The sequence below is a fragment of the Rhododendron vialii genome, chromosome 9a (genome assembly GCF_030253575.1).
Source record: "Rhododendron vialii isolate Sample 1 chromosome 9a, ASM3025357v1".
Lineage (NCBI taxonomy): Eukaryota > Viridiplantae > Streptophyta > Magnoliopsida > Ericales > Ericaceae > Rhododendron > Rhododendron vialii.
In genome coordinates, this window is record NC_080565.1 from 1,122,332 (window position 1) to 1,147,486 (window position 25,155).

Consider the following 25,155-nt stretch of genomic DNA (forward strand, 5'->3'; position numbering starts at 1 on the left):
AAATTGACAATATTAAAGTACGGAAGCAAAATAAGTTTCACAAGTACAACAATAACCCACATAAATGGATCGAATGAACTTCATGAAACGTACAGTGTGAAAACTTAAATATTGGTAATGGAGGTGAAAGGGCATTATTGATTCACGAAATTGAATTCACTAAAAGGTTTGATAGGTTTATAAAGAAAACAAGTATGACAAATATAATTAGGCAACCGATAGATGCAATTAACAGTTCTAATCAACCAAAGCTCGTCAGTTGTTGCTTCAAAAAAAAGTAAATTTGAATAATTGCTACTAGTAAATAACATTAGGAAAACCCTCAATAACACAAATTGAGAGAGAGAGAGAGAGAGAGAGAGAGAGTATTTCAGATTATCAACAGTAAAATCAGCTCGTAATAAATAGACAAGAGGGGGAAAATTACCATACAAGCAGCACCATGTCAGCTGTACAAATACCAAAAAAATAGTAGTCCTACAATCGAATATTTCAATTCTTCAGTTCGAGGAAACATACATACACACATATATACATTCAGTAATGAAGAAATGACCATGTATCATATTACATCGGCACACATGCTGATTGAAAACCACAAGATGCAAGTACCATATGGTTCTTCACATTTGCTGATACTCCGGATTAAAAGCAAGTGCCTCTCAGTAAATCAACTCCCCCATCTATTTCTTAGTCAAGGCAATTTGAAGTCGAAGTTGAAAGGAGTCATGCAAATAGGCTCGTCCCTGATGTCATGAAGTGATGTCAAGTACGGATGAGCTAGAGCGTACTCGACTGAAACAACCAAAATATAAGAAGAAATGCATTAAGAAGCATTTATCGGACCCAAAAAAGAAGTATAGTCAAATCATAGACTGAAATTTCAGATATCTCAAATCTGCGTTGATCCAACAAGCTAACCTTGTTAGAATCAAATCCAGCGGCCCTCTAGAACTCTACGTAATGTCAAGCATTACTGTCATACGAGGAGTATTTTCCTTTACTAAAACCAAGCTAGGAGTTCACAAGCAAGTACCATAACAATATGTGTGAGAACAAAGATGTAATTTGACCGGGAAATAGAAAAAAAAAACCGAGTGGGCTAAGCGAAAAATCGTCTCAATCGATCCGATATGTGTAGCGCATGATAATAAATTGACAGCTAATTTCGAAAAGGAGTCGGGTTCTTTGCAGTTGGGTCCATGTGAAAAAAGATACTCCCTCCGTCCCATAATGTTTGTCTAATCTACAAAACGATAACGTAAAAATAATACAAGTATTGAAATTTCAAAGAAATTAATAACAGCTCGTAAAGGAGTTCATTAGAAGTATGGAAATTTCAAAGAAATAACAGCCTGTAAAGGAGTCTCACTGGTCTAACCAGCAAGTCACTACCCAAGGACTTTTCGTGCTCTTTGCATTTTTTTTTCACCTTTTTTTCGGACGCGGGGGCTCTGCTGCCCAGGGGTGGGCAGCAGCCCCTGCCCACACTCACACACACTCACACACGGCACCGTTTCGTTAAAAAAAAAAAAAAAAACTCTTCCGTTTGCAATCCTAAGTAGCAGAAACGTGATTATGAGAGCCTTAGAGTTAAAATTTAATTATGTCTCTTTAGAATAATATGATCAGAATAATAAGATCTTCACGTCAATTCAAACGGATTGAAAATTGGAGCACTTAATTTTTTAATCATATTTTTTAATATATAAACGGTCTAAAAAATTAAGTGTGTCACTTTTTAATTCGTTTGAACAAGTACGAATATCTTATTATTCTAATCATATTATTTTAAAGAGATATAATTAATTTTTGTCTCTAGGACTCTCATAATTAAGTATCTGCTCTTTATTTAGGATCCTGTAGATCAGAAACGTGATTATGAGAGTTCTACAGACAAAAGTTAATTATATCTCTTTAAAATAATATGATTAGAATAATAAGATATTCGTACTTGTTCAAACGAATTAAAAAGTGGCACACTTAATTTTTATACCGTTTATATATTAAAAAATATGATTAAAAAATTAAGTGCTCCAATTTTCAATTCGTTTGAATTGACGTGAAGATCTTATTATTCTGATCATATTATTCTAAAGAGACATAATTAAATTTTAACTCTAAGGCTCTCATAATTATGTTTCTGCTCCTTAGGATTGCAAGCGGAAGAATTTTTTTTTTTTCTTTAACGAAACGGTGCCGTGTGTGAGTGTGTGTGAGTGTGGGCAGGGGCTGCTGCCCACCCCTGGGCAGCAGAGCCCCCGCGTCCCTTTTTTTCCTTTAATGGAATTCAACAAATCTAATGATTAAAACAAATATATGGGTGATTTTCGATTAACAACCAGGTCTATTTCTATGCCCCTTCGAAATTGGAACTTAATTGATAGGGGCGTGAATGTGTCCATTTACACTACCTAATTTCTACTTGTTAAGTCTGTTTAGGCTCCGTTCAGTTGCCAGGAAAGTACAAGAAATGATGGGAAAATCAACTTTTTCATGATTTTTGTAGTGTTCAGTTGGCAGGAAAGTAATGGGAAACATGTTTTTAAGTTTTCCTGCAGGAATTACTTTCCTGCAAAAGTGATCCTGCAAAAAACACAGAATTTTGCGTCGCGGGAAAAGGAAAATGAGTGAACACTCACAAAATTTTCCCGAAAGTTTCTTTTTCCTGACAAATGAACAACTAAACCTTAATTATTCTTGCAAAATTCTTTTGTCAAATGAACACTCACATGAAAATAATTTTCTTTTTCCTTTACTTCACTTTACTTGACTTTTCCTGAGAATAACTTTCCCGTACAATATTCCTGGCAACTGAACGGAGCCTTAGTATATTACTTAGAGTTTGATACTCGTTTTCTTGTTTCAAGACTTGGGAAACGGATGGAATGCCGTTTGTGACAAAAGCGCACAATTGATACTCAAATCCGAGCTTGTAAACAGTGGCGTAGCTAGAAAATCGCACCAATGGGGGCACAATCCATACACTTTATCATAAAAAAAAGAGATAATCTTCTTTTTTTAACGAACTTGACACGCCTTGAATTTTTTTTTTTGCACTATTTGTTCAAGACTTATTTCTATTTGAAAAGTGTTTAACAATCGAATAATCTTAAAATAGCTATGAAAAAAAATTAAAATAATCATATCTTGCGGATAAATTTATAAGTTCCCCAAGTGGTCTTAATGAATCATCTTTAATACAAAAGAGAGGTCTTATTGAAAGATTTAAGAAGAAAAATAAAGAAATAATGAAAAGGGTGAAAAGGAGCGATCGCTTGATTTGTATTTTCTAATAAGATAATAATTTATACGTATTTATAATTCCATAAACACTTGGTGGTTTGGAGGCGAATATTCTGTGAATGGAGGCTTCCTTGTGAGTGATTAATTGTTTTGTGATTCTGGGACTGTTAGGTGGTATCCCTGTTGTAACGAACGCTATGAATGCAAGCTAAAAACGAGAAATTGAAAACTAAACAAGAAATCACAAAGACACAAGATATACGTGGTTCCCCAAGTTGGGTACGTCCACGGGCGAGGAGAGAGAGGATTCACTAACCAACGTGAAGAAGAGATACAAAGAGCCGGCTATAATCCGTAACTCTAGAAAGGCCACAATATAAAAGCCCAAAAGATAATTCCTAGAAGTCCCCCAAAAGCCCTATTTATAATAGGCTACAAAAACGGGAACAACATAATTAACCAATGTGGGACTAAAGAATACAAGGCATTCCCAACAATTCTCCACCTTGACTTGAATTCCACCGAACCAAATCACCAAATATAGCTATCCCCTTCTAACCTCTCACTCGCCAAATGCCCCCGAGGGGCGATCAACTGCAAATACCAAGCAAGCCCAAGCAATGCTTGAACTTGGCAACCGGAACCGGTTTAGTCAACATATCTGCTGGGTTATCTGCCGTACCCACTTTCTTCACCTCAACTTGCTTCTGTGAGATGATATCCCGAACGAAGTGATACCTGACATCGATATGCTTGGTCCTCTCATGATATATCAGATTTTTAGTCAAATGTATAGCACTCTGCGAATCTCAAAATACTGAATTCACACCCTGTGCAAGACCAAGCTCACAAAGCAAACCTCTCATCCACAATGCCTCCTTCACAGCTTCAGCAATGGCCATATACTCCGCTTCTGTTGTAGACAGCGCGACTGTAGCCTGTAAAGTAGCTTTCCAACTAATGGCACTTCCGGACAGAGTAAAAACATAACCTGTCAGAGACCTCCTCTTATCATGGTCACCGGCAAAATCCGAATCAACATAACCAATAGCATGATTACCAGAATTGGCAACCCCAAACAATAGACCAACACCTGCAGTTCCGCACAAATACCGTAGTATCCATTTTACAGCCTCCCAATGTGCCTTTCCTGGACGCCCCATATAACGACTAACGATACTAACTGCATGTGAAATATCAGGACGAGTACATACCATAGCGTACATAAGGCTCCCAACTGCGCATGAATATGGAACCTGAGACATATACTTCTCCTCATCCTCCGACTGTGGTAACAACTCAGCTGAAAGTCGAAAGTGTGCTGCCAAAGGGGTACTGACTGGCTTCGAGTTCTGCATGGCAAAGCGCTCAAGTACTTTAAGAACATAAGACTTCTGATTCAAAAATAATTTGCCAGCTACTCGATCTCTGCAAATCTCCATACCCAAAATACGTTTTGCCGCACCCAAATCTTTCATCTCAAATTCACCACCTAACTGTTGTTTCAACTTGTTGATTTCTGACACACTCTTGGCAGCAATAAGCATATCATCAACATACAACAGTAGATAAACAAATGAACCATCTGGAAGTTTTCGAAAATATACACAACTGTCATGCTCACTTCTTGAATATGACTGGCTTATCATAAAAGTATCAAACCGCTTATACCACTGCCTAGGGGATTGCTTGAGGCCATACAAAGATTTACGAAGTAAACAAACGTGATCCTCCTTACCAGAAACAACAAATCCCTCAGGCTGACACATATAAATCTGTTCTTCAAGCTCGCCATGCAAAAACGCAGTTTTGACATCAAGTTGCTCTAACTCAAGATCATAACATGCAACAAAAGCAAGTAAAGTGCGAATGGAACTATGTTTTACAACTGGTGAAAATACCTCATTGTAGTCAACACCCTCCTTCTGGCTGTATCCTTTCGCCACTAGCCGAGCTTTAAACCGAGCGTCTTCTACCCCTGGAATACCTGGTTTGCGCTTGAAGACCCACTTGCATCCAACAATCCTCTTCCCTTTCAACGGTTCTACTAACTCCCATGTCTGATTCTTCTGAAGAGACTCAATCTCTTCATTCATAGCAATAAACCACTGTGTAGACTCAGCGCTCAAAACAACTTTCGTATAGCTTGAAGGCTCCTTATACTCAACTATTTCAGCAACTGATAAAGCATAGGCCACCATCTCAGAATAAGCCGAATACCTTTCAGGAGGCCGAATCTCCCTCATTGGCCTATCTTTAGCAATAGTGCGTGGTTGCTCAACTAATGCATCAACCTCTGTGTCTGAACTCTTGAACTCCTCTTCAATTGGCTTCTCAATGTGTTTCTTCCCTGAGTCAGAAGATTCACTCAAAAACTCGACCTGCTTTGGAACACTCTGTTCCTGAACTGTATCATCAACCTGCTTAGACCCCTTAATTAGATAATTTTCATCAAAAGTCACATCCCTACTGATCAAAAACTTCAAATCATCAGAGCACCATAACCTGTACCCTTTGACACTTGCTGCATAACCCAAGAAAATACACTTCTTGGCCCGTGGCTCCAATTTACCCTCATTCACATGAGCGTAAGCTGGACACCCAAAAACACGCAACACAGAATAATCAACTGGATGACCTGACCATACCTCAAACGGAGTCTTACACTCAATAGCAGTCGACGGAGACCTGTTCACCAAATACCATGTTGTGGAAACTTCAGCCCAAAATTCTTTGCCCAATCCGGAATTGGACAACATACAACGTGCCTTCTCCAAAAGAGTCCTGTTCATTCGTTCAGCCACACCATTCTGCTGAGGGGTTTTTCTCACTGTGTGATGCCTCACAATGCCCTCATCGCTGCAGAACTTATCAAACTCGCCAAGACAAAACTCCATACCATTGTCAGTTCTCAAACGTTTTATTTTCTTACCAGTCTGATTCTCAATCAAAGTTTTAAACTGTTTGAATGTATTAAAGGCGTCACTCTTATGTTTCAACATATACACCCAAACTTTACGAGAGAAATCATCGATAATACTCATAAAATATCGAAAACCACCTTTAGAAGTTACCTCTGCGGGACCCCAAAGATCCGAGTGAAAATAATCCACCGTGCCTTTGGTGCGATGAACAGCTGTACTGAATTTTACCCTGCACTGCTTGCCGTAAACACAATGCTCACAGAAATCCAGCTTCTCAATTTTCTGGCCACATAGCAAACCCTGTTTGCTCAAAACTGTCATCCCCCTTTCGCTCATATGCCCAAGGCGCATATGCCACAAACGAGTCAAGTCTGAATCTGAAACCTTGGATGAAGGAACCGTTGCTGCAGCACCTAAAACTGTACTGCCTTGGAGTGTATAGAGGTTACCACGCTTTTGACCCTTCATCAGTACTAATGCACCCCTTGAGACTTTCAAAACTCCACCTTCACCGAGGAATTTGCAACCATGAGAATCAAGAGCACCCAGGGATATAAGATTTTTCTTCAAATCCGGAACATGTCGAACCTCAGATAAAGTCCTAACAATACCGTCATGCATCCTAAGCTGAATCGTTCCTGAACCAACAGTCTTACAGGCCATGTTGTTGCCCATCAAAACTGTACCACCATTGACTGCCTCATAAGTAGAAAACCACTCTCTATGCGGACACATGTGGTATGAACATCCAGAATCTAGAACCCACTCGGTATTAGAGCGAGAATCGCCCTCTGTAACTGATAACACATTATCTGACTCATCTGAACTTTCAGCAATTCCAGCAATTACTTTACCCCCTTTCTGGTCTTCTTTTTCCTTCTCCTTGAGTTTTAAACAGTCACTTTTCCAGTGCCCGGGTTTCTTGCAATAATTGCACTTTCCCTTCTTCTTACCTGATGATCTGGATCTTCCCCTATTACTCGACTCCACCCTTTCTGTTGTTCTTCCCCTAACAAACAAACCCTCCGCATGTGCATCACCCTCACCTGACACTTTTTTCCTCAATTCTTTCGAATATAGGCTGGCCTTAACATCCTCCATGGATATCGTGTCTTTGCCATACAATAGGATTGTAACAAAGTGCTCATACGAAAGTGGTAAAGAACATAGCAAAATTAGGGCTTGGTCTTCATCCTCAATTTTACTATCAATATTTTTCAGATCCATAATAATATGATTGAACTCGTCTAAATGATCTTTAACAGGTATACCTTCTGGCATACGAAACGTATAAAGACGTTGTTTGAGATATAATCTGTTGGTGAGCGACTTCGTCATATATATGCCTTCCAACTTCAACCAAATTCCTGCTGCTGAAGTTTCTTCTTCCATCTCACGAAGAACGTCATCTGCCAGACTCAACTGAATAGAACTCAGAGCTTCGGCATCCGTATCATCCCAATCTTCCACTTTGATTCCAGAACTAGTCTTGCCTAACAAAACCTTGTGCAATCCTTGTTGGGTTAACAACGCCTTCATCTTTACTCTCCAAAGACTGAAACTGCTGCTCTGCCCATCAAACTTCGCAATCTCGAATTTAGCCACCATAGCCACAATCGGAAACGAAACCCTAGTTTTTGTAACCTAAGGCTCTGATACCAGTTTGTTGTAACGAACGCTATGAATGCAAGCTAAGAACGAGAAATTGAAAACTAGACAAGAAATCACAAAGACACAAGATATACGTGGTTCCCCAAGTTGGGTACGTCCACAGGCGAGGAGAGAGAGGATTCACTAACCAACGTGAAGAAGAGATACAAAGAGCCGGCTATAATCCGTAACTCTAGAAAAGCCACAATATGAAAGCCCAAAAGATAATTCCTAGAAGTCCCCCAAAAGCCCTATTTATAATAGGCTACAAAAACGGGAACAACATAATTAACCAATGTAGGACTAAAGAATACAAGGCATTCCCAACAATCCCAACACCCTTTTCCATCACATGGTTATACTGAATTCAAATATTTAGTCTTGAGAGTCTCACGTTAATATGTGTTGGAGAATAACATTGAAACACCATGTAGCACTAGCAATGCCTTCACTGATTTTTCCTTCTTCAAATGTGATGCACTAAAATTTCTACGGTTTTTTTAAAAATGCCAAAAAAATAAAATAAAAAAAACCCGAAACAAATCCATCCAGTGGGGGCACGGGCACTGGCCATCATATGCCTCCGCCGCCGGGATTACTACATGGTGTCAAAATAAAGTCGACTGGTTCCAGCTTTGAGACTCTTTAGCCAAATATTCGATCAAGGGTTCCGATTCCATTCTCATTGTCTCAGCATCGCGTAAGAGAGCTTGAATGGTTGTTAGCCTTCTGGCGGGGCTTCCCGAGGTCTTTCTCAAAACCCCATGCCAGGCTAATCTACTGGTTTGCTTGGGAAATCAACTCGGCAGCAGTTGTGCAGGGGAGAGATTCAACCATTTTTTCTTCCAAAGTAGAAAAGAACCGAAATTCTTTAAGACTTGTTCATGAGGAGAACGATTAGCTAGAGAATACAAGAGACTTGAGTGGTCAGTGGTGTTTAATAGGAGTCTAGGAGTACAACTATTATCAACTAGCGTTTGGCCCGCTCGACACACATGACCGAAAAACACTAACTTGAATTTTTTATTCCTTGCATCAAACGGCAGTAAAAGGAGTGTGAACGTAGAATTAACAAGGGCTCACTCTCATGTGGAGCAAATGACAACAAATTGAGAGCTAATTGCGTTGTCGGTAGTTGGGTCCAGACGTTCAGTTTAGCCATAATTTGTGGGCTCGTGCAAAAATTTCCACGAATCTGTAAAGGAGTTTCGCTGGTTTAACTGACTAGTCACTACGGCTATGTTCTTTTTAATTTGTAAGTCTAAAACTTATTTTTGGTATATTTTTTATTTTTCATAATTTTTTATTTAGTTTTTCGTCCTAATTTTTGGGAATAAAATCTGAAAAAATATAAAAGTGTGAACTGATGCCGAAAGAGTTCAAATAAGACGGCACTTTAAACAAATAAGACAGCTGTTTGATATTTTTTTCGTCTTTAATGAACTTTTTTTTGCTTTTGGTCATAATTTTGTAAATTTTAAACTCCTCATGTCGGGATAGATGATTAATTAAAAAAAAAAATGCTGAATGCTTTATTTGAGCTTTAAAGTAGCTTCCCAGAGGAACCCACCAACCAATAATATTGCTTTGCCCCGTCAGAATTGCACCCAAGAAAGCCTCATCATGGCATTAGAAAAAATGGCCCCGTGTGAGCGACAATTTATAAATAATGCAACATTAAATAAATAGCCATTTGCGGGATAAAACAAAATTTAAAACTTATTTAGTTGTTTGATGAATTCCAACCGCGTAAATGCAAAATACCATTCATAAAAAGCCTGATGGCGAAAATGGAAAGGTCACTAATTTCGCCGAACAAAAATAAAATAATATCCTTGGGCCCACGATTTTGAATAATGCAACTTTATAGTAGTATCTATATTATAAAACAGAGCGGTTTTTGTCTATACATATAAATCCAGCACCCTCTACAACCGTCCGATCAATATTTCATGTTAGTTGTAGCCGTTTGATCGAGAGAGTACTTCCTAATATAAACTCTCATAACCTTATGACCGGTTTTTTCGATACCCGTTAGAGCTGATTTTTTACTGGGCCCCCTAAAATATTATTTTAAAATTTATGGATATTTTTCTGTATTTTTTGTTGGACCCGAAATGAAACCCATAAAGAATGTAGTAGATGGTGTCGTGAAAGTGTGTAGTGTATGTAGCATGGCAATTTGGGACAGAAGGAGTAGCAATTAATAACCTTCATTGTAGATTTGAGAGGAAAAATATAGTCACACAAAATTTGAGTCTCCTGATTTGAGTAAAATGTGAGTAGAAACTTAAATTGTTTAAGGTTTGAGTTTTGCTTAAAAAAAGGTCAAGGATTGCTTAAATTGGTGATTTTTAGATTTATAACACTAGGGAGGTTTCGAAACAAATAATGTAAGAGAGAGTGAATTCCCCAAGTCTCAAAACCTCCAGGCCAACCCCTTCAGTGAGGACCGCAGATTCAATTGGATAATCACTCCTCCCATAATTTGTAGCTCTACAACAAATTAATTAAGGGAAATTTATTGAAATGGTCTTCCTAGTTTCATCCGAGTCTCATTTTCGTTCTCCAAGTATCAATTGCAACTCTTTTGACCTTCAAGTTTGGTTTTCATACCAAGTTGGTCCAATTGATAACGCCAGTTAGCCAAACTGAATGGAAACATCAGATTGAGGCAAACGCTATCAATTGGACCAACTTGGTATGAATTGCAATGTCTAAACTGCCATCAATTTGATTTTTTCAGTCCAGTTTGGCTAACAGAAGTTATCAATTGGACCAATTTGGTACGAAAACCAAACTTGAAGGTCAAAAGAGTTGTAATTGATACTTGAGAGACGAAAATGAGACTCGGGTGAAATTAGGAGGACCATTTCTATAAATTTCCCATTAATTAATGAAAACTACTCTATTTACTATTTCAGCAACGATTTCTTTAAAAGAAAATTAATAAAACCAAAAGTTAACGAGACGATGTGAAGTACTGTTTTTTTGGTAAATTAACTTTCATTAGGCATAGCAAAGTAACAAAGCAAAGCGGCAAAGCCCTTGCAATCTACCAGTTCAAAGTAGGGGTGTTAGGAAAACCGGCCGAATTGGCCCAAACCGGAAAACCGGACCGAATCAGATGTATTTTTCGGCTTTCAAGTAGACTCGTCTCGTCCGATTTGACATAATTCAAAAAATTCGTTTCGGTTCAGTTCCCGGTTTGAACTTCTAAATACATAGGTTAGCTACAAAACCAAATGCAACAAGAAGCAAAGCAGTATCTATAATACAAGCGGGAAAATACTTTTCATTGTCATTTGCGGACTTAACAAAAAAGAGTGAAATTTGACTTGTTTAGATTAATTCAGAATGCGAAAAACGTAAAATAATTATTAAAAATCTAAATAGCATTAATGAAAAATAGATCCCACGGCCGGCAATAATAACTAATAATATCTGTAGATATCCTTCACTTGTGGATTTCAAGACAAGTTAATTAAAGTTGTTTATTTTTCAGTTAAATTCCGTCTACGTTAGTACAAAAATACTACCGAAGTGGGCCCTGTGGAACTCACAACAATTATTAACACAACATCATATAAATCGTCATTTGCGGACTTCTAAAAAAAGTTAAATTTGGTTAATTTTTAGTGAATCATGTCCGCATAGAACAAGTAGTATTGAAAACAATAAGCATAATGGAATTAATGAAATGGCCAAATGTGCTCCACAACAATGAATAACTCAATTATATACAACAGAATAAACTGTGACACAAAAGATACAAGTACCATCTACAGAATAGAGGATATGGAACCGACGATTTCAATGCTTAAAAACAATTGGTTTTACAAAACGGTACTGGACCGAATATATATCTAATTATATGATCATTCCAAATGAATCAAAATGACTTTGAAAATAGGAAAAAATAGTGATTAACTCAAATGTTAGTAATGGAGGTGACTGACTTTGTTAGTTATATACGAGTAATTGAACGAACTAAATTCTTTAACAGGATTATACATAAATGAAGTATGACATATATAATAGGGCAACCCATAGATGCTATTGACCGTTGTAAAACTAAAATACTAACAACCAAAACATTTATAGTTTGACGAATTCCAACCGCGTAAATGCAAAATACTGGAGTATTCATAAAGCCTGATGGCGTTAATGGAATGTCACCGTGGGAGTAAGAAGGTCAGGAGTTTAACTTCTCCTCCAAGGTGTTAATTTAACTATTCTAACAATACTAATTTTCACCGAACAAAGAAGAAATAGTCATCGTTGGGCCCACATGCAACACTGAATAATGCAACTTTATAAGAGTATCATTTTACACACTAGAACCCGTGAGATATAATTACCGTAAAAATTAAGACTAGAGGTATGCGGGTCTGACGATATTAGAGTAAGGAAGCAAAATAGGTTTCACAAGTACAATAACCCACATAAATGGATCGAATGAACTTAATGAAAAGTATAGTGTCAAAACTTAAATATTGGTAATGGAGTAACATATAGCACAAATGGAGAGAGAGAGAGAGAGAGAGAGAGAGAGAGAGAGAGAGAGAGAGAACTAGCAAACAAGTTCACCCATAAAACAGTATTTCAGATTATCAACAGCAAAATCAGCTCGTAATAAATAGACAAGAGGGGGAAAATTACCATACAAACAGCACCGTGTCAGCTGTACAAATACCGGAAAAATAGTAGACGAGGGGGAAAATTACCATACAAGCAGCACCGTGTCAGCTGTACAAATACCGAAAAAATTGTAGTCCTACAATCGAATATTTCAATTATTCAGTTTCAGGGAACATACGTACACTCGATATTGAAGAAATAATCATCGTATCGTATCACATCGGCACCTATACTGATTGAAAACCACAAAATGCAAAGTACCATATGGCTCTTCACATTTGTTGATACTCCGGGTTAAAAGCAAGCGCCTCTATGTAAATCAACTCCCCTGTCTGTTTCACAGTCAAGGCAGTTGTTTGAAGTCGAAGTTAAAAGGAGTCATGCAAATAGGCTCGTCGCTGACATCATGGAGCAATGTCAAGTACGGATGAGCTAGAGCGTCCTCGACTGAAAACCACCAAAATACAAGAAGGAATGCATTAAGAAGCATTTATCGGACCCAAAACCGAAGCATAGTAGTAAACCGGTTTATGAACGACATTTGGATGACAGGATGGCGAAAATGAATCAATTTAACAACTTCGTAATGGTGCAGTAGGGAGACTTTCCCAGGATTTCAAAGAAATAAAAACTGAAGGAGCTCAGAAGCTGCTAAAAATGGTCCTTTGAACTTGGGGACGGCGTCGAAGGGTTTTCTTTACTAGATTAGAAACATCACATGGTGATATATACAGACTTTTGAGTTATTGTGCAATGCTATATGGACAATGAATCTCAGATTCGCATTTCGAACAGATGGCGGGGCTTAAAAATACTCACCTGTGATTCTTCTGTCTAGGATCAAAAGTTAGCATCTTCTCAACAAGGTCAATAGCGGCAGGGTTCACATGTAAGACCCTTGAGAACCTCTGTCGCGCGACAATTTTTCTCCGATCAAAAACCAATTGTTTACATTGACCAGAGATGCTAGTCCCACAAAGATGCAAGCTAAAGAATACGCAGAAAGTTGAGAAATTACATGATTGGCTGGAGGTTGCTTTGCCTTCAAAAGTAAGAATTGGTCGAGCTCTTTCTGCGAATTTAGATGTTTACAGCGGTCCCTCCCAAATCCTGCTAGTGATTGAAACAAGTTAGATAAGATTTTCCATGTACTATTACTTTCTCTGATTTCATCAAATGGACACTCATAAAGACCCACGAAAGATATGCACAATCCAGAGAGAGAGAGAGAGAGCAATTGTGCTTAGCACTTTAAGTGCCAAGGAATCATGAGAACGGGTATTAGAGAAATAAATTACCGTTTATTGTGACCGATGGTATACGAGCTATCTTGCGCCACTCTTCCTTGCTTCCCTTCTTATACTGTTCCGCTAGAATGGGACATAGATATACAACCAAACGGTGTAAATTGGAAAGGCGCTGAATTGCTTCTCGGGAGGGCAAACTCATCAGATTTGGACAACTCCAGATCTCCAGTGATTGAAGAGATGACAATTTACCCATCCACTCTGGCAGAGCTTCCAATGTTTCCCAAAATGAAAAATTCAATTTTCAAGGCAGTGAGGTGGTCAAGATCAGGCAGACATGTAAGGTTTTCCATACCCACTAAGGTTACAGACTCCAGGGAGATGAAGGGGCACTGTTGAGGGGGAGAGCAGCCCCTTCTCTCAGAAACTTTCCCATCTTGAACAGCCTACTATAGCCATCATCTTAAGGGATGTCAGGATGCACGATGCAAACATCTCAACTGAGGGCAGTGCGATATCGAAAGCTGTTGAAGGGATGGTAGGCTGGTGGATATTGTTACCTCTGTTTCTTCTTATACCAATTAGAAATTTGGTTTAGTAGCTGGTTCGGTAAATGATGCAGCTCCTCCAATACCTCTATTTCCAGATTTCTTAGGGATCTGCTACTTTTTCCAAGCAAATCTTCAATGAAAAGAGCAATAAGTTCCGACTTTGGATCGACCCTCATCAACAAGGAGGGACCATCCGTCATTTGACTCCTACGCCATGCAGAATCCTTCGATTGAATAGTTATGCTCTGGAGAGATAACAATTGACCTGGAATAGTTATCAACTGAGGACAATTGGATATTAACAACTCTTTGAGACAAGGAAAGAAGTTTATCTCACTCGTGGTAGTTACTGGCAAGGATGATACATCTGACCATTCTTCTAGCTTCCCCATATCGCGAAGACTAAGTGTTCTCAATGCTGGAAATACTACTCCCCCTCTTGCTACCCCACTCTTGCTACTACTACCGACAATGCCCTCGTCCAATCCATAGAATTCAGGACCAATACGTTTTAGATTATCCAATCCCGCCATTTCAACGACTTCAAGATGTGGAAGTTGTCCGAGTGTTGGGACTTGTTCACATACTTGGCAAATCCTTAATTCAATCTTCACCAAGTTTTGAAGGAACTGGGGATTGGCACTGGTCATCCATGATGCAAATTTTCGTCCTCCAAATTCTTCGAGTATTAAACTCTTAAGATTTTTGTGGGGTTGAAGTCCTTCCAACACATCCGCATGGTTAGAGTGAGATCTTTCAAGTCCAAAGTGAAATGCCAACTCTTGCATGTCCTTTTTTCCTATAATATCGGCCTTTTTTGCTTCTTCTCTGTCGCTCACGAACATTAGATTTTCAACACGTAATCTACCTCTTAGCTGTTTTAAGCTTCCCAACTCTTCAATCTTGTGGCCCACATCCTCACCCACAACAAAGCATCGTAATGTCTGCAAAGAAGTCAACTGCCCCATCATTGCCGGAATCATCTTCGAACTAATTTTTGTTTCATCCATACATAGATGTCTCAAGTTAATCAACCGATGGATTTCTTTCGGGAGCTCTTGTAGAGACGATGGCAAAACTAGCGTTTCCAAATTGTAGAGATTGGTGATAAACTTTGGTAGTTTTTCAATTTTCGTTTTTGAGAGGTCAAGATACCTCAAATGTATGAACTTGCTCATTGATTTTGGCAACTCTTTCACATGGTTTCCTACTAACCTTAGGGCACGTACACATTTGACAAAGTCAGTTTTCTGAGGGAGATGTCCAGTTAAAAATAACGCCCTCAAGTTTCCAACATTTGCTTTCGAAATATCTAACCTCGTTTCGTCCCCAATGTTCAATGAGAGATGTTGAACGTCTGGATGGTTCTTAACTTCACTAGCTTCCAAAGTCAAAGAACTTCCTTCTGCAACATGAAGCACAAGATCATGTACAAGATCATGCATCTTGCAGTTGGCAATATTATTATACTCGTCCAATTTAACTTCATGAAAAAAAGAATTACGCAACAAGATATTAAAATATTCGTTGCCTAAATCTTCCATTTTAAAGTCGCTTCCTGTAAAAGGGTGAAGATATCCTAGACCCATCCAAAGTCGAATCAACTCATTCTTGTTGATGTTAATGTCTTTTGGAAAAATGGAACAATATGCGAAACATTGTTTCAAACATGGGGACGGTAAATGATCGTAACTAAGCCTCAATATTGGAAGAATTCCGTCTTTATTGGCAAGTGATTTCCACATTTTAGTCTTCTCAATTAACTCCCATTCGCTTTCATGCTGCTTAGAATACAATAAGCCTCCTAAAGAGTTAATTGCTAATGGCACACCCTTACACTGTGCTACCATTCTTCTACCAATATCCACCAAAGTTTGATTTTCTCTTGGTCCTCCATTCGCAAAAGCTCTTTTCGTAAACAGGTTCCAACTATCATTAGACGATAGCTCACTCAAACGATGAGTGTGAGATGGAGACGTTTGCATGGTTGACACCACCTCCATACTGCGGGTTGTGACTAAAATTTTGCTTCCCTTGCAACCACCAATTCCTTGCAAAGCATTCCTCATGGATTCCCAATTTTTTGAACTTGTGTTCCAAACATCGTCCAGTACAAGGAGATATTTTTTCCCATTTAGTTTCTCTTGAAGTTTTCTTACTAATCCTCCAATGTTTGGTGTGTCAGATTTATCGCCAGTTAGAGATTGCATCATCTCATTCAATAGCCTTTGAACATTGAAGTTATCTGACACACAAATCCACATTCTCTGACTACCAAAACAGATCTCAACCTTGTTGTCTGTGTAAATTAGCTGAGCAAGGGTTGTCTTCCCTAGCCCAGCCATTCCTACAATGGCAACCACAGATAAATCATCTTCTACACCAGAGCCGAGTAACATGTCTCTCACCGTAGAGACATCAGCATCCCTACGCACAACCTTGGAATCATCTACAAAGGGGTGAGTCAGCCTAGTGAATTCACTAGGCTCAACAGCAACACTAGCATTTATGACCTGATTTGCTGGACTAAGGCCAATTTCAATTGCCTCTTTGCAGATTCTGTCTAGCAATGAATTGACATTCTTGACCTTATTGGCAATCTTGGGACGTAATGCCAAGGGATTTGAGTGTGAAAAGACGTTGCGTACCTTATCCCTCTTTCACACCTCCAACTTGCCTCGAAGAGTTTCATAAGCAATCACATCCAGCACGTTCTCGGCATCACAAATTGCAAGCTTGAGATTCTTCAGCCACAGTTCCAGAACTCTTGATTCTATTTTCCTTGCGCTATTTCCAGAGTCGCTTAAGAGAGCTTGAATCGTGGTTAACCTTCTGTGGAGAGAGGTGAGATCATCTTGGAAATTAAACACTGCCCCCTTGATTTGTTCAGTTGCTAGTGGAATCAGGCTTGTCAGGACTGCCTCAGAAGCAACGATGAGAGCATAAACAGACATCTTTAATCCTTCTTCACAAATGAAACCTGGGCTGAATAAAAGGAATAGAGAAAATGCAACGCATAGGATCAATGAAAAAAGAACAAAAACGTTGTGACATCCCACTTTTTCAGTAAAAGGAAAATATGACCAAAATAATTACATCCTTTTATTTTTCTTTTTTCAAACTTCTTTCTAATAAAAATAATGTCTGCTATTATTTACTTCATGTACTTTGAAAATTTATTTGAACTCGAATATCTACGTGAGTACGTATTATAATGGGCCGTTTAGTGTACTCGGGTCGAGTCAGTTGATGGTATTTAATTAACGTAAGAGAGAGAGCCCTCTATTCTTATACATATACAAAACTAGGGTTATTTTATTCCAGGCCGTGAGATGAACGAGAGAGCTGCGGCAGTCGGGTTTTAGTTGGCTTCCTGAAGTGGTAATTCTTTACTATTAATCCCTTTTTCTTCTCATCTTTATAGATTGATTTGGAACCGGTTTAATTAGTTGGGTTTTTGTTTGTCACTTTAGAGAGAGAGAGAAAGAGAGATAGAGAAAGAGAGAGAGTGGCGTGTGTTGGCTGTTGGTGTGCGTGGAGTGATGGTGGGTAGAATTATGAATATATAACTGTTATTGCCATAGTAATTTAGTACCATAGTAGCATGTTAGCAGTCGTTAATGTAAATACTTATGGTTATGCATTTACTCCCATTGTGATTCAGATTAGAGGGTTTTATCATCCGTTGCATTTGGTGTTCGCATTTCGGTATAAGGTGAGTGGTTAAGCATGTGATCCCTTTTTTTGGAATCCTCTTTTGGGTCTATCTATTCTTGACAGTTTGTTTATTCATTGTTAATCCGATAAGTGATATTCTTATTCGTGCTCTCATATTTATTGACGATTGGCGTACCTTTTGGCATACAAGGTTATTTGATAATATTTGTGATCGATTGATTGCCCTCATTGTTTATTGTCGTCGATTCGTTAACTCCATAATATTATTGTGACTATGCAACGACACGGAGAATAAGCTTGGTGCAGGTGCCTCCAATTCGTCGTTGTTCTTATGTGTTTGGGACCATGGACTATATGTTTATATTTGTGAAAGTCCAAGGAAAAGACCCATGAAATATTGTGGTGACTTTGGCCGCTAGGAAAAAAACTTGTGAAATACCTTGTGACTCTAGTGTTCAACGGATAGGGAAAAAACTTGTAAAATACCCTGTGACCCTGCTCCGGATCGACTTAAGGAAAAGGTCTCAGGCGCCATCCTGTGGTGATTCTACGTACGGTGTTGGATCCAACGGGCAAAGCCCTGAGAAAATATTTGGCATTTGGTACTTGGTAATTGGTGGTTATTGATAAGCACCCGAGAATGTAATGTAGGGTGCGCTAGTGTTTAGTTTTAGTTTAATTTAAGTACTAATTAGTTATTGTTAACGTTGTTTGCTTATAGAGTGTTCTAGTTCTGTTTTGTAGGTGAATCGCCAAACAGGGGAGTTTTCGAGGCTTAAGGCATGTCATGGCCTGAAAATGACCCAATTGCCCGAGCAGAAGTAGGATTGCCCGAGCAGAAGTAGGATTGCCCGAGCAGAAGCAGAATTGCTCGAGCAAGAGGCAGGCAGCCAAGGCAGAGGATGACGGCCAAGCATCGAGCTATTGAGCTCGGCATCGATGTCAAGGGAGAAGATCCATCGATGCCGAGGCAATTAGTGGAAATTGAACAAAGCAGCTCGGCATCGATGTAATTTTATATGGTCCATCGATGCCGAAGTCCATAGCAGAGCATACTAAGGCCGTTGCCATCGATGGTGAGGGATTTAAGGGCAAATTTTCAGAGCATCTCGGGAATATTCTAAGCGTGGATCCCCGGAGTATAAAAGCTTATGTCATCATTTTGTACAAACAAGTAGCATAGATTCAAGTAGTACAATTTCTAGATCTAGATTAGATTTCATTGCAATTTAAATTGTTCTTGAGTGTTCTTCATTTTCAGTTTTAAATATTTTTAATTTCTGCCTTTAATTGTTGGATTTTGATATTGTTGCTTTAATTAAAGTTGTTTCTTTACTCCCGATCTATCGTAATCTCTAATTTTCTTCTAGTGTTGCTTTTCAATTATGCTTAGTAAATTTTTGCTCGCTCTTATCTCTCTAGATATGTGTGAGTAGTTTCAAGGGTTAGGTCATGGGATGATTAGCTTCTCATGGCTCGGGCGATAATTGCATTTTGCACCCAATAAAGCTTTAAACTTTGATTTAAAAATTGATGTGGGGTTCGGGTTTGTTTGACAAATCACCGAGGTGTTAATCTCTTTGATCATGTGTAGGTGGGAGCATCGCCTACCCACCACACATGATGCTTAGAGCTCTGTCGCTTGAGTTATTTGCCAAATGAATTCTAGAGCTAGCTTGGTTCTCAAATCATTTTATCTTTCGATTTGAGAACTATAATCAAGTATCTTAAATTGTGTAATTGGGAGAAGAGTGTGATTTAACTCGAGCCTTGGGTGTTAATAATTCCTAGACCTAGCCTATCTTTTCTCTAGTTAATTCGTTTTTAATTTAGCCTTTTATTTCCATCGTTTAAAGTAAAACAAAGTTGGCTGTCTAAAGGCCGAAAGCCCTTACTTGCATCTACAAATCCGACCAAGCCATATAATTATTCCCTTGGGTACGATCCCGGATTTCCAGATTATCATGCTTCAACTGACGTATTAGACCCTACGCTTGAGGCGTTATCTGTTATATCGGAGCGAACGAAGCAGTTATGGTTCTCACTTTGGTTTAAACTCCCGTCTTTCATGTTCATCGTTCAGATATTATTGGACTCATTGTTTGGTATAATTATTGTGGTGATTCGATTATTGTTCATAGTATTCATTAATCCGTTATTCAGCTAGTAGATACTATTTGTTAAGATATTGATCCTTTTGTTCAGTATTTAGTTTGTTGATAGTATTCATTGAACTATCTATCTCCCTTATTAATTTGAAACCACTTCTTTGGAACCCTCATTATTGTTCGTTCAAAAGCATGCCACTTTGTATTATCACCCTTAGTAACTTAACTACTCACTGAGCTCGTCAGCTGACGGATTTATTCCACTTTTTTTTTTCAGGTTAGCTCATGGAGCATTATAGTGGACTATGCGGCATTGTCGGGACCTCTAGGATGTCTACATTTTTATTTCTTTTCTATTATCAAACAACTTCCGTACTTTTATTTATTGGCAGTTCATTGTGGAATTTGGAGATCGGAAAGTATGAGATATTGTGTCATTTGCTTAAGAAAAATATTGGTTTGGTGTCGCGCATTTTATTGTAATAAAATATCAAAATTTTCTTTATTTGTTTCAAGTTGTTAAAAATGTTTTTAATTAGGCTTCGTGTCCCATGATTGCTTCATGGAACACGGCCAATCATGCTCCCGGATTTGGATCGTGACAAGCATTGTTAACAAGAAAAGGTAAACAAGTATGTGGTGGATGCAGGCATATGGTGCTGTCATACAATTTGCCTAAATGCTGAAATTTCCACAAAACAACCAACATGTCACTACCAAAGGACTTTTCATCCTCAATGCATTATTTGAGCCCTGCTAAAGTTTCCCAAATGGACCACCAACCAAGGGAAACTAAATAACTTTGATCTTTGGTCTTTGAAATGTGTCACCTCTTTTTTCTTTAAGTGAATTCAACAAATCCAGGGATTGATATGTGTGTGTGTGATTTTCTACTTACAACATGGGTCTATTGCTTTGCCCCGTCAAAACTGATCTTTTCTGTTCCATTTCTTCTTTTAATTATGTGCCACGCAGGGGAGAAAGTCTCACAAAAGGAGAAAACACTGCTGAAACCAGCAGCAAACGAAAAGGGGAAGGAAAAAAAAAAAAGGAGAAAAAACTCGTCGTTAGGCAACAATTTCTTGACGTACCTAAATTATTGTTGATTACCACTGCTACAAAAACCAAGAAATTGAAAACAAAGCGGTTACTTGATTACGTAATTTTGAGATTGATAGTTGCATGGTGGTGGCGGAGGGTGGGGCGTGGTTGCGGTGGTTGAAGATGGTGGCAGAGTGCGGTGGCGGAGGTGGGTGGTGACCAATGTTAGCCCCGACGTTTGGGTTGCCCAAGCCCAACCTAAAGTTTGGTTGCTCGCTTATTATTAAGTCATAAAAAAATTAATAAAAAATACAAGGCAAAAAAATCACGGTCACAATGTGCTTTTAGTTTGAATTCTCTCAAAAAATTAAAATTAAAATGAAATTTGGGTTAAGTGCTTTATGATTTAGCATGGTTCGATTCAAAAAAAAATTGATGGATTTCTATTTATTTTATCCTTCATTTTTTAGTTATTTTTATTTTGATCATAGTTTTATATTTAATGATAAATTGAAAAATGAAATATTTTGGACCAACTTGAAAAAATACAAACCTGACTTAAAAAATGGTTAATTTTTTTATTGAAGTTTTTTTTAAATTGGTGAGTTCTGTGTATACATTATATACATATGCATGTATTTTTTTTCATATTTGCATACATCACTACGCGAATGCGAGTAGTTGTTTTTCTTTTCTTGGAGGAGTTTGCCATGCCGTTAAGGTTCTTATTTTCTGTTTTACAAGACAGGCTATTCTCTCACAATACATCACCTTTAATTCAAAAAATAAATATTTATTTTAGTGAGTGGAATACACCCTAATTGTTGATGGAGAAGAAGTATCTCCCAAAATAAAAAAATGGACACCAACAACAAATGCCTTTTCATCTGGACAAATAAAAAAAAAAGAGAGAGCGAAAAGTGGATGCAATTAAATCTCAGTGTTGGGCACGGGAATTGAACCTGGGTGCACCTAAATATGAGGGAACTCAAGTATGCCCAACTAATCAACAAACCATCACAATCCTTCATGTTGTGTTTGCGTCCAAATAATTAAAATATATACGTATTTATATTTACATGGAATTTTTATTTTTTGGGTTGCCCAAGCCCAGGGGATTGCCCAAGCCAACGGGCTTGTGGGACTTATCCGGAGCCGGCCCTGGTGGTGACATGGCTGAATGCGGGGAGTGGACATAATTTTAGCAACGAAATGTACTAACATTTGCGTTGGGACTACGTTATGAAATTTAGAAGCTGCCTGCATGTGCTAGCTGAAGGTAATCAAGTCCTCTTGTTCTTTTTTCTTCTTTTAAAACGTCTAGCTCTGCTAATTTATCTTCGTAATATCCTAGATATGCAAAATTTAATAGTTGATTCCTACGATCTTCTATATATCCTTTGTTTCAGTCTAAAATAAATCTAGTCTACAACCTTTTGTACCGTATTTAGCTTCGTATTCTTCTACTATAATAATGGCTTCCAAAATTTACTCGTCTAATTTTTTAATTGTTTCTTGGATTTTTTTTGAATATTATGAGTACAGAAAATTTAAGAATTTCTTTTTTGTTTTTGTCTGACATAAACTAGTTTAATTACAAATAAGAGGGACTCTATAATATTGTCTAGAGACTTGTTCTAGTTCTTCTTCAAAGATCTTAAGCTTTAGCTCTTAAAGGTCCCAACAGTAGTAGGAGTACTAAGTTCTAGGAGTACCTTAGTGCGTCTAACATCTGATTCGAGTTTCTGAATTCTTTTCCAAAGTAAGTCAATCTTAAGCATGAAAAATATAAGGGATGATAACAAAATGATGTAAATCCTAGTATCCTACTCGGTACTTATCACCTTGTGGCCCAGGTGAGCTGTTTAAATAACATATGTATTGTATATAAATCTATATATTCTTTTGCCTTTGACTCAACCTTTTTTTTTTTATTATCAAAACAACCACTCTTCGCCTAGAGATTTGTCAAGTTCAACATTTATTTTATCCAAAAGATTTCTTACTTTCCTTCTTAACCAACTCCCAAATCCACACACCCTAAGCGCCACCTTGGCATAAACGAGATAAAAGGACTCAAAAGAGCATTACGATTTGAAGGCCTAAAGTCATCTCTCTTTAAAAAGACCGGAAAGGGCTTGATCGGAGCAGTTTTTATTGAACGGTTCAATAAAAAACTGCTCAAATCAAGCCCTTCCCGTTCATTTTTTTTGCTAATTTCTCGCGGGTACCCTTAAAATCACGTTCTGCACACTTTGAACGACTCGGATCATCGAAATGTGCTCGGGAAAGGGGAGTCCCGCACCGTAGACTGGTAAGGGATCCCTCACTAGATATATTCTATATATATATATATATATCATACAATGATCATATATTATTTATGGCCATAGGGGCTTTCCCTTTCGGGTTGCCCTAAAGAACACTAAAAACTTGAAAGAGAGAACTTACTTATATATATATATATATATATATATATAAGGTTCCGGTGAGGGATCCCTCATTTTATTAAAATGCGGGACTCCCCTTCCCGATTGAATTTCGATGATCCGAGCAGCTCAAAGTAATCAAAACGTGATTTTAAGGGTCCCCGTGTGAAATCAGCAAAAAAAATGATCGGGAAGGGCTTCATCCGAGCAGTTTTCATTGAACGGTTCAAAAAAAACTGCTCGGATGACGCCCTTCCCGGTCATTTTTTTTGCTGATTTCTCGTGAGGACCCTTAAAATTACGTTCTGCACACATTGAACGGTTCGGATTTTCAAAATTTGATCGGAAAATGAAAGTCCCTCATTTTAACAAAATGAGGGATCTCTCACTTGAAAACTCCTCTATATATATATATATATATATATATATATATATATATCATACAATTATCATATATTATTTTTGGCCATAGGGGCTTTCCCTTTCGGGTTGCCCTAAAGAACACTAAAAACTTGAAAGAGAGAACTTACTTATATTAAAGCTGAAAACTGCTACAATTTACAAAGTGCTCATCTGCTGAAGATTGACTCGATCATTTACAATTGCAACAAATGGTTGAAGGCAAGTGTTCAATGCTCGGAGAGTCGTTTTTACAAATGAAAAGACTGACTCTATTTATAGAGTTTACAGAACTTAAATGACATTCAAATAAAAAGTTCAAATTCAAATGAAATGTAAATGAAGATGTCGGGTACACTTTTGTGGGCCCATAGTCACATCTTGATTCTCTTCCATCTAATCTTTATTGATGCTGATTTTGTGAACTGGAGTTTTCTTAAAGAGATATTCCCAATTCTTTTGATCTCTATATCATCTGGTGCTAACTATGGCTTCATGCTCTTCATCAGTTAACTCTGATTGTTCATACATTAACTTTCTTCGGAATTATTAACTAAAGGTAATCTTCGTAAGTTGAATCTACTATAGGATTTTTTGCTGCTATTATAAATTCAAGTCTTTCTAATTGACTCTGAGTTAAAGGCTTTTTTCTAATTGTTAACATATCTAGAGTAAATTCTGTAAGTTCTTTTACCATATTAGAAGATTCTACTTCTACTTCACTATCCTTTTCTCTATCTAGTGCTTGATATTTATAACTATTAAATCTAAGATGGGCTTCTCTGTTTTCAGAAATATACATCTTATTAGCTTGTGGTACGTAACTAGGTTTGGGCAAAAAGGATCCTATCTTCCATTCTAGTCCTGCTCGTTCTATGGGATCATACACATTTGCTTGTATAGCTTAGATGCCTTTGCTTCCTAAACTTTCTAGGGCTTGTTCTATTTTTAGCTTATACTTAATCTGACTAGTATTGCTTAGTTTTCCTACAAAACCTATACAAACTAGAAGATTATCTTGTTTAATCATATTATAGCCTCTGCTCATTATTCCTATTTTAATGTGCTTATGGAAATTATCAATATTAATAAGAAAATCAGGTGCACAATATATTATAGCTTGATTATTATTCATATCTATTTCTATGTTGCCTATTAATGCTTGACCATCATTAGTATGTCTAGTATCTAATATGCAAACTAATGCTTTAGCTCATAGACTTGCTCTAGTTAATCCTTTT

General features: G+C 37.8%; 1 protein-coding gene across 3 annotated transcripts; it reads right to left on the minus strand.

Moving 5' to 3' along the window:
- Positions 1–405: 405 nt before the first annotated feature.
- LOC131301397 (putative disease resistance protein RGA3) lies at positions 406–24,161 on the minus strand. Of its 3 annotated transcripts, XM_058327690.1 has the most exons (5): positions 24,046–24,161; positions 13,760–17,244; positions 13,480–13,571; positions 13,281–13,369; positions 12,441–12,908 (listed from the first exon to the last, which is right to left on the minus strand). In XM_058327690.1, the coding sequence occupies exon 2, from the start codon at positions 16,656–16,658 to the stop codon at positions 14,265–14,267; it is 2,394 nt and encodes a 797-aa protein (XP_058183673.1). In that variant the 5' UTR covers positions 16,659–17,244; positions 24,046–24,161; the 3' UTR covers positions 12,441–12,908; positions 13,281–13,369; positions 13,480–13,571; positions 13,760–14,264. The 3 variants fall into 3 exon arrangements, with proteins under 3 accessions (XP_058183674.1, XP_058183673.1, XP_058183672.1); XM_058327691.1 differs by lacking the exons at positions 12,441–12,908; positions 13,281–13,369 and adding an exon at positions 406–795; XM_058327689.1 differs by lacking the exon at positions 13,281–13,369 and having other exon boundaries at positions 12,443–12,908.
- Between the last annotated feature and the right edge of the window lie 994 nt (positions 24,162–25,155).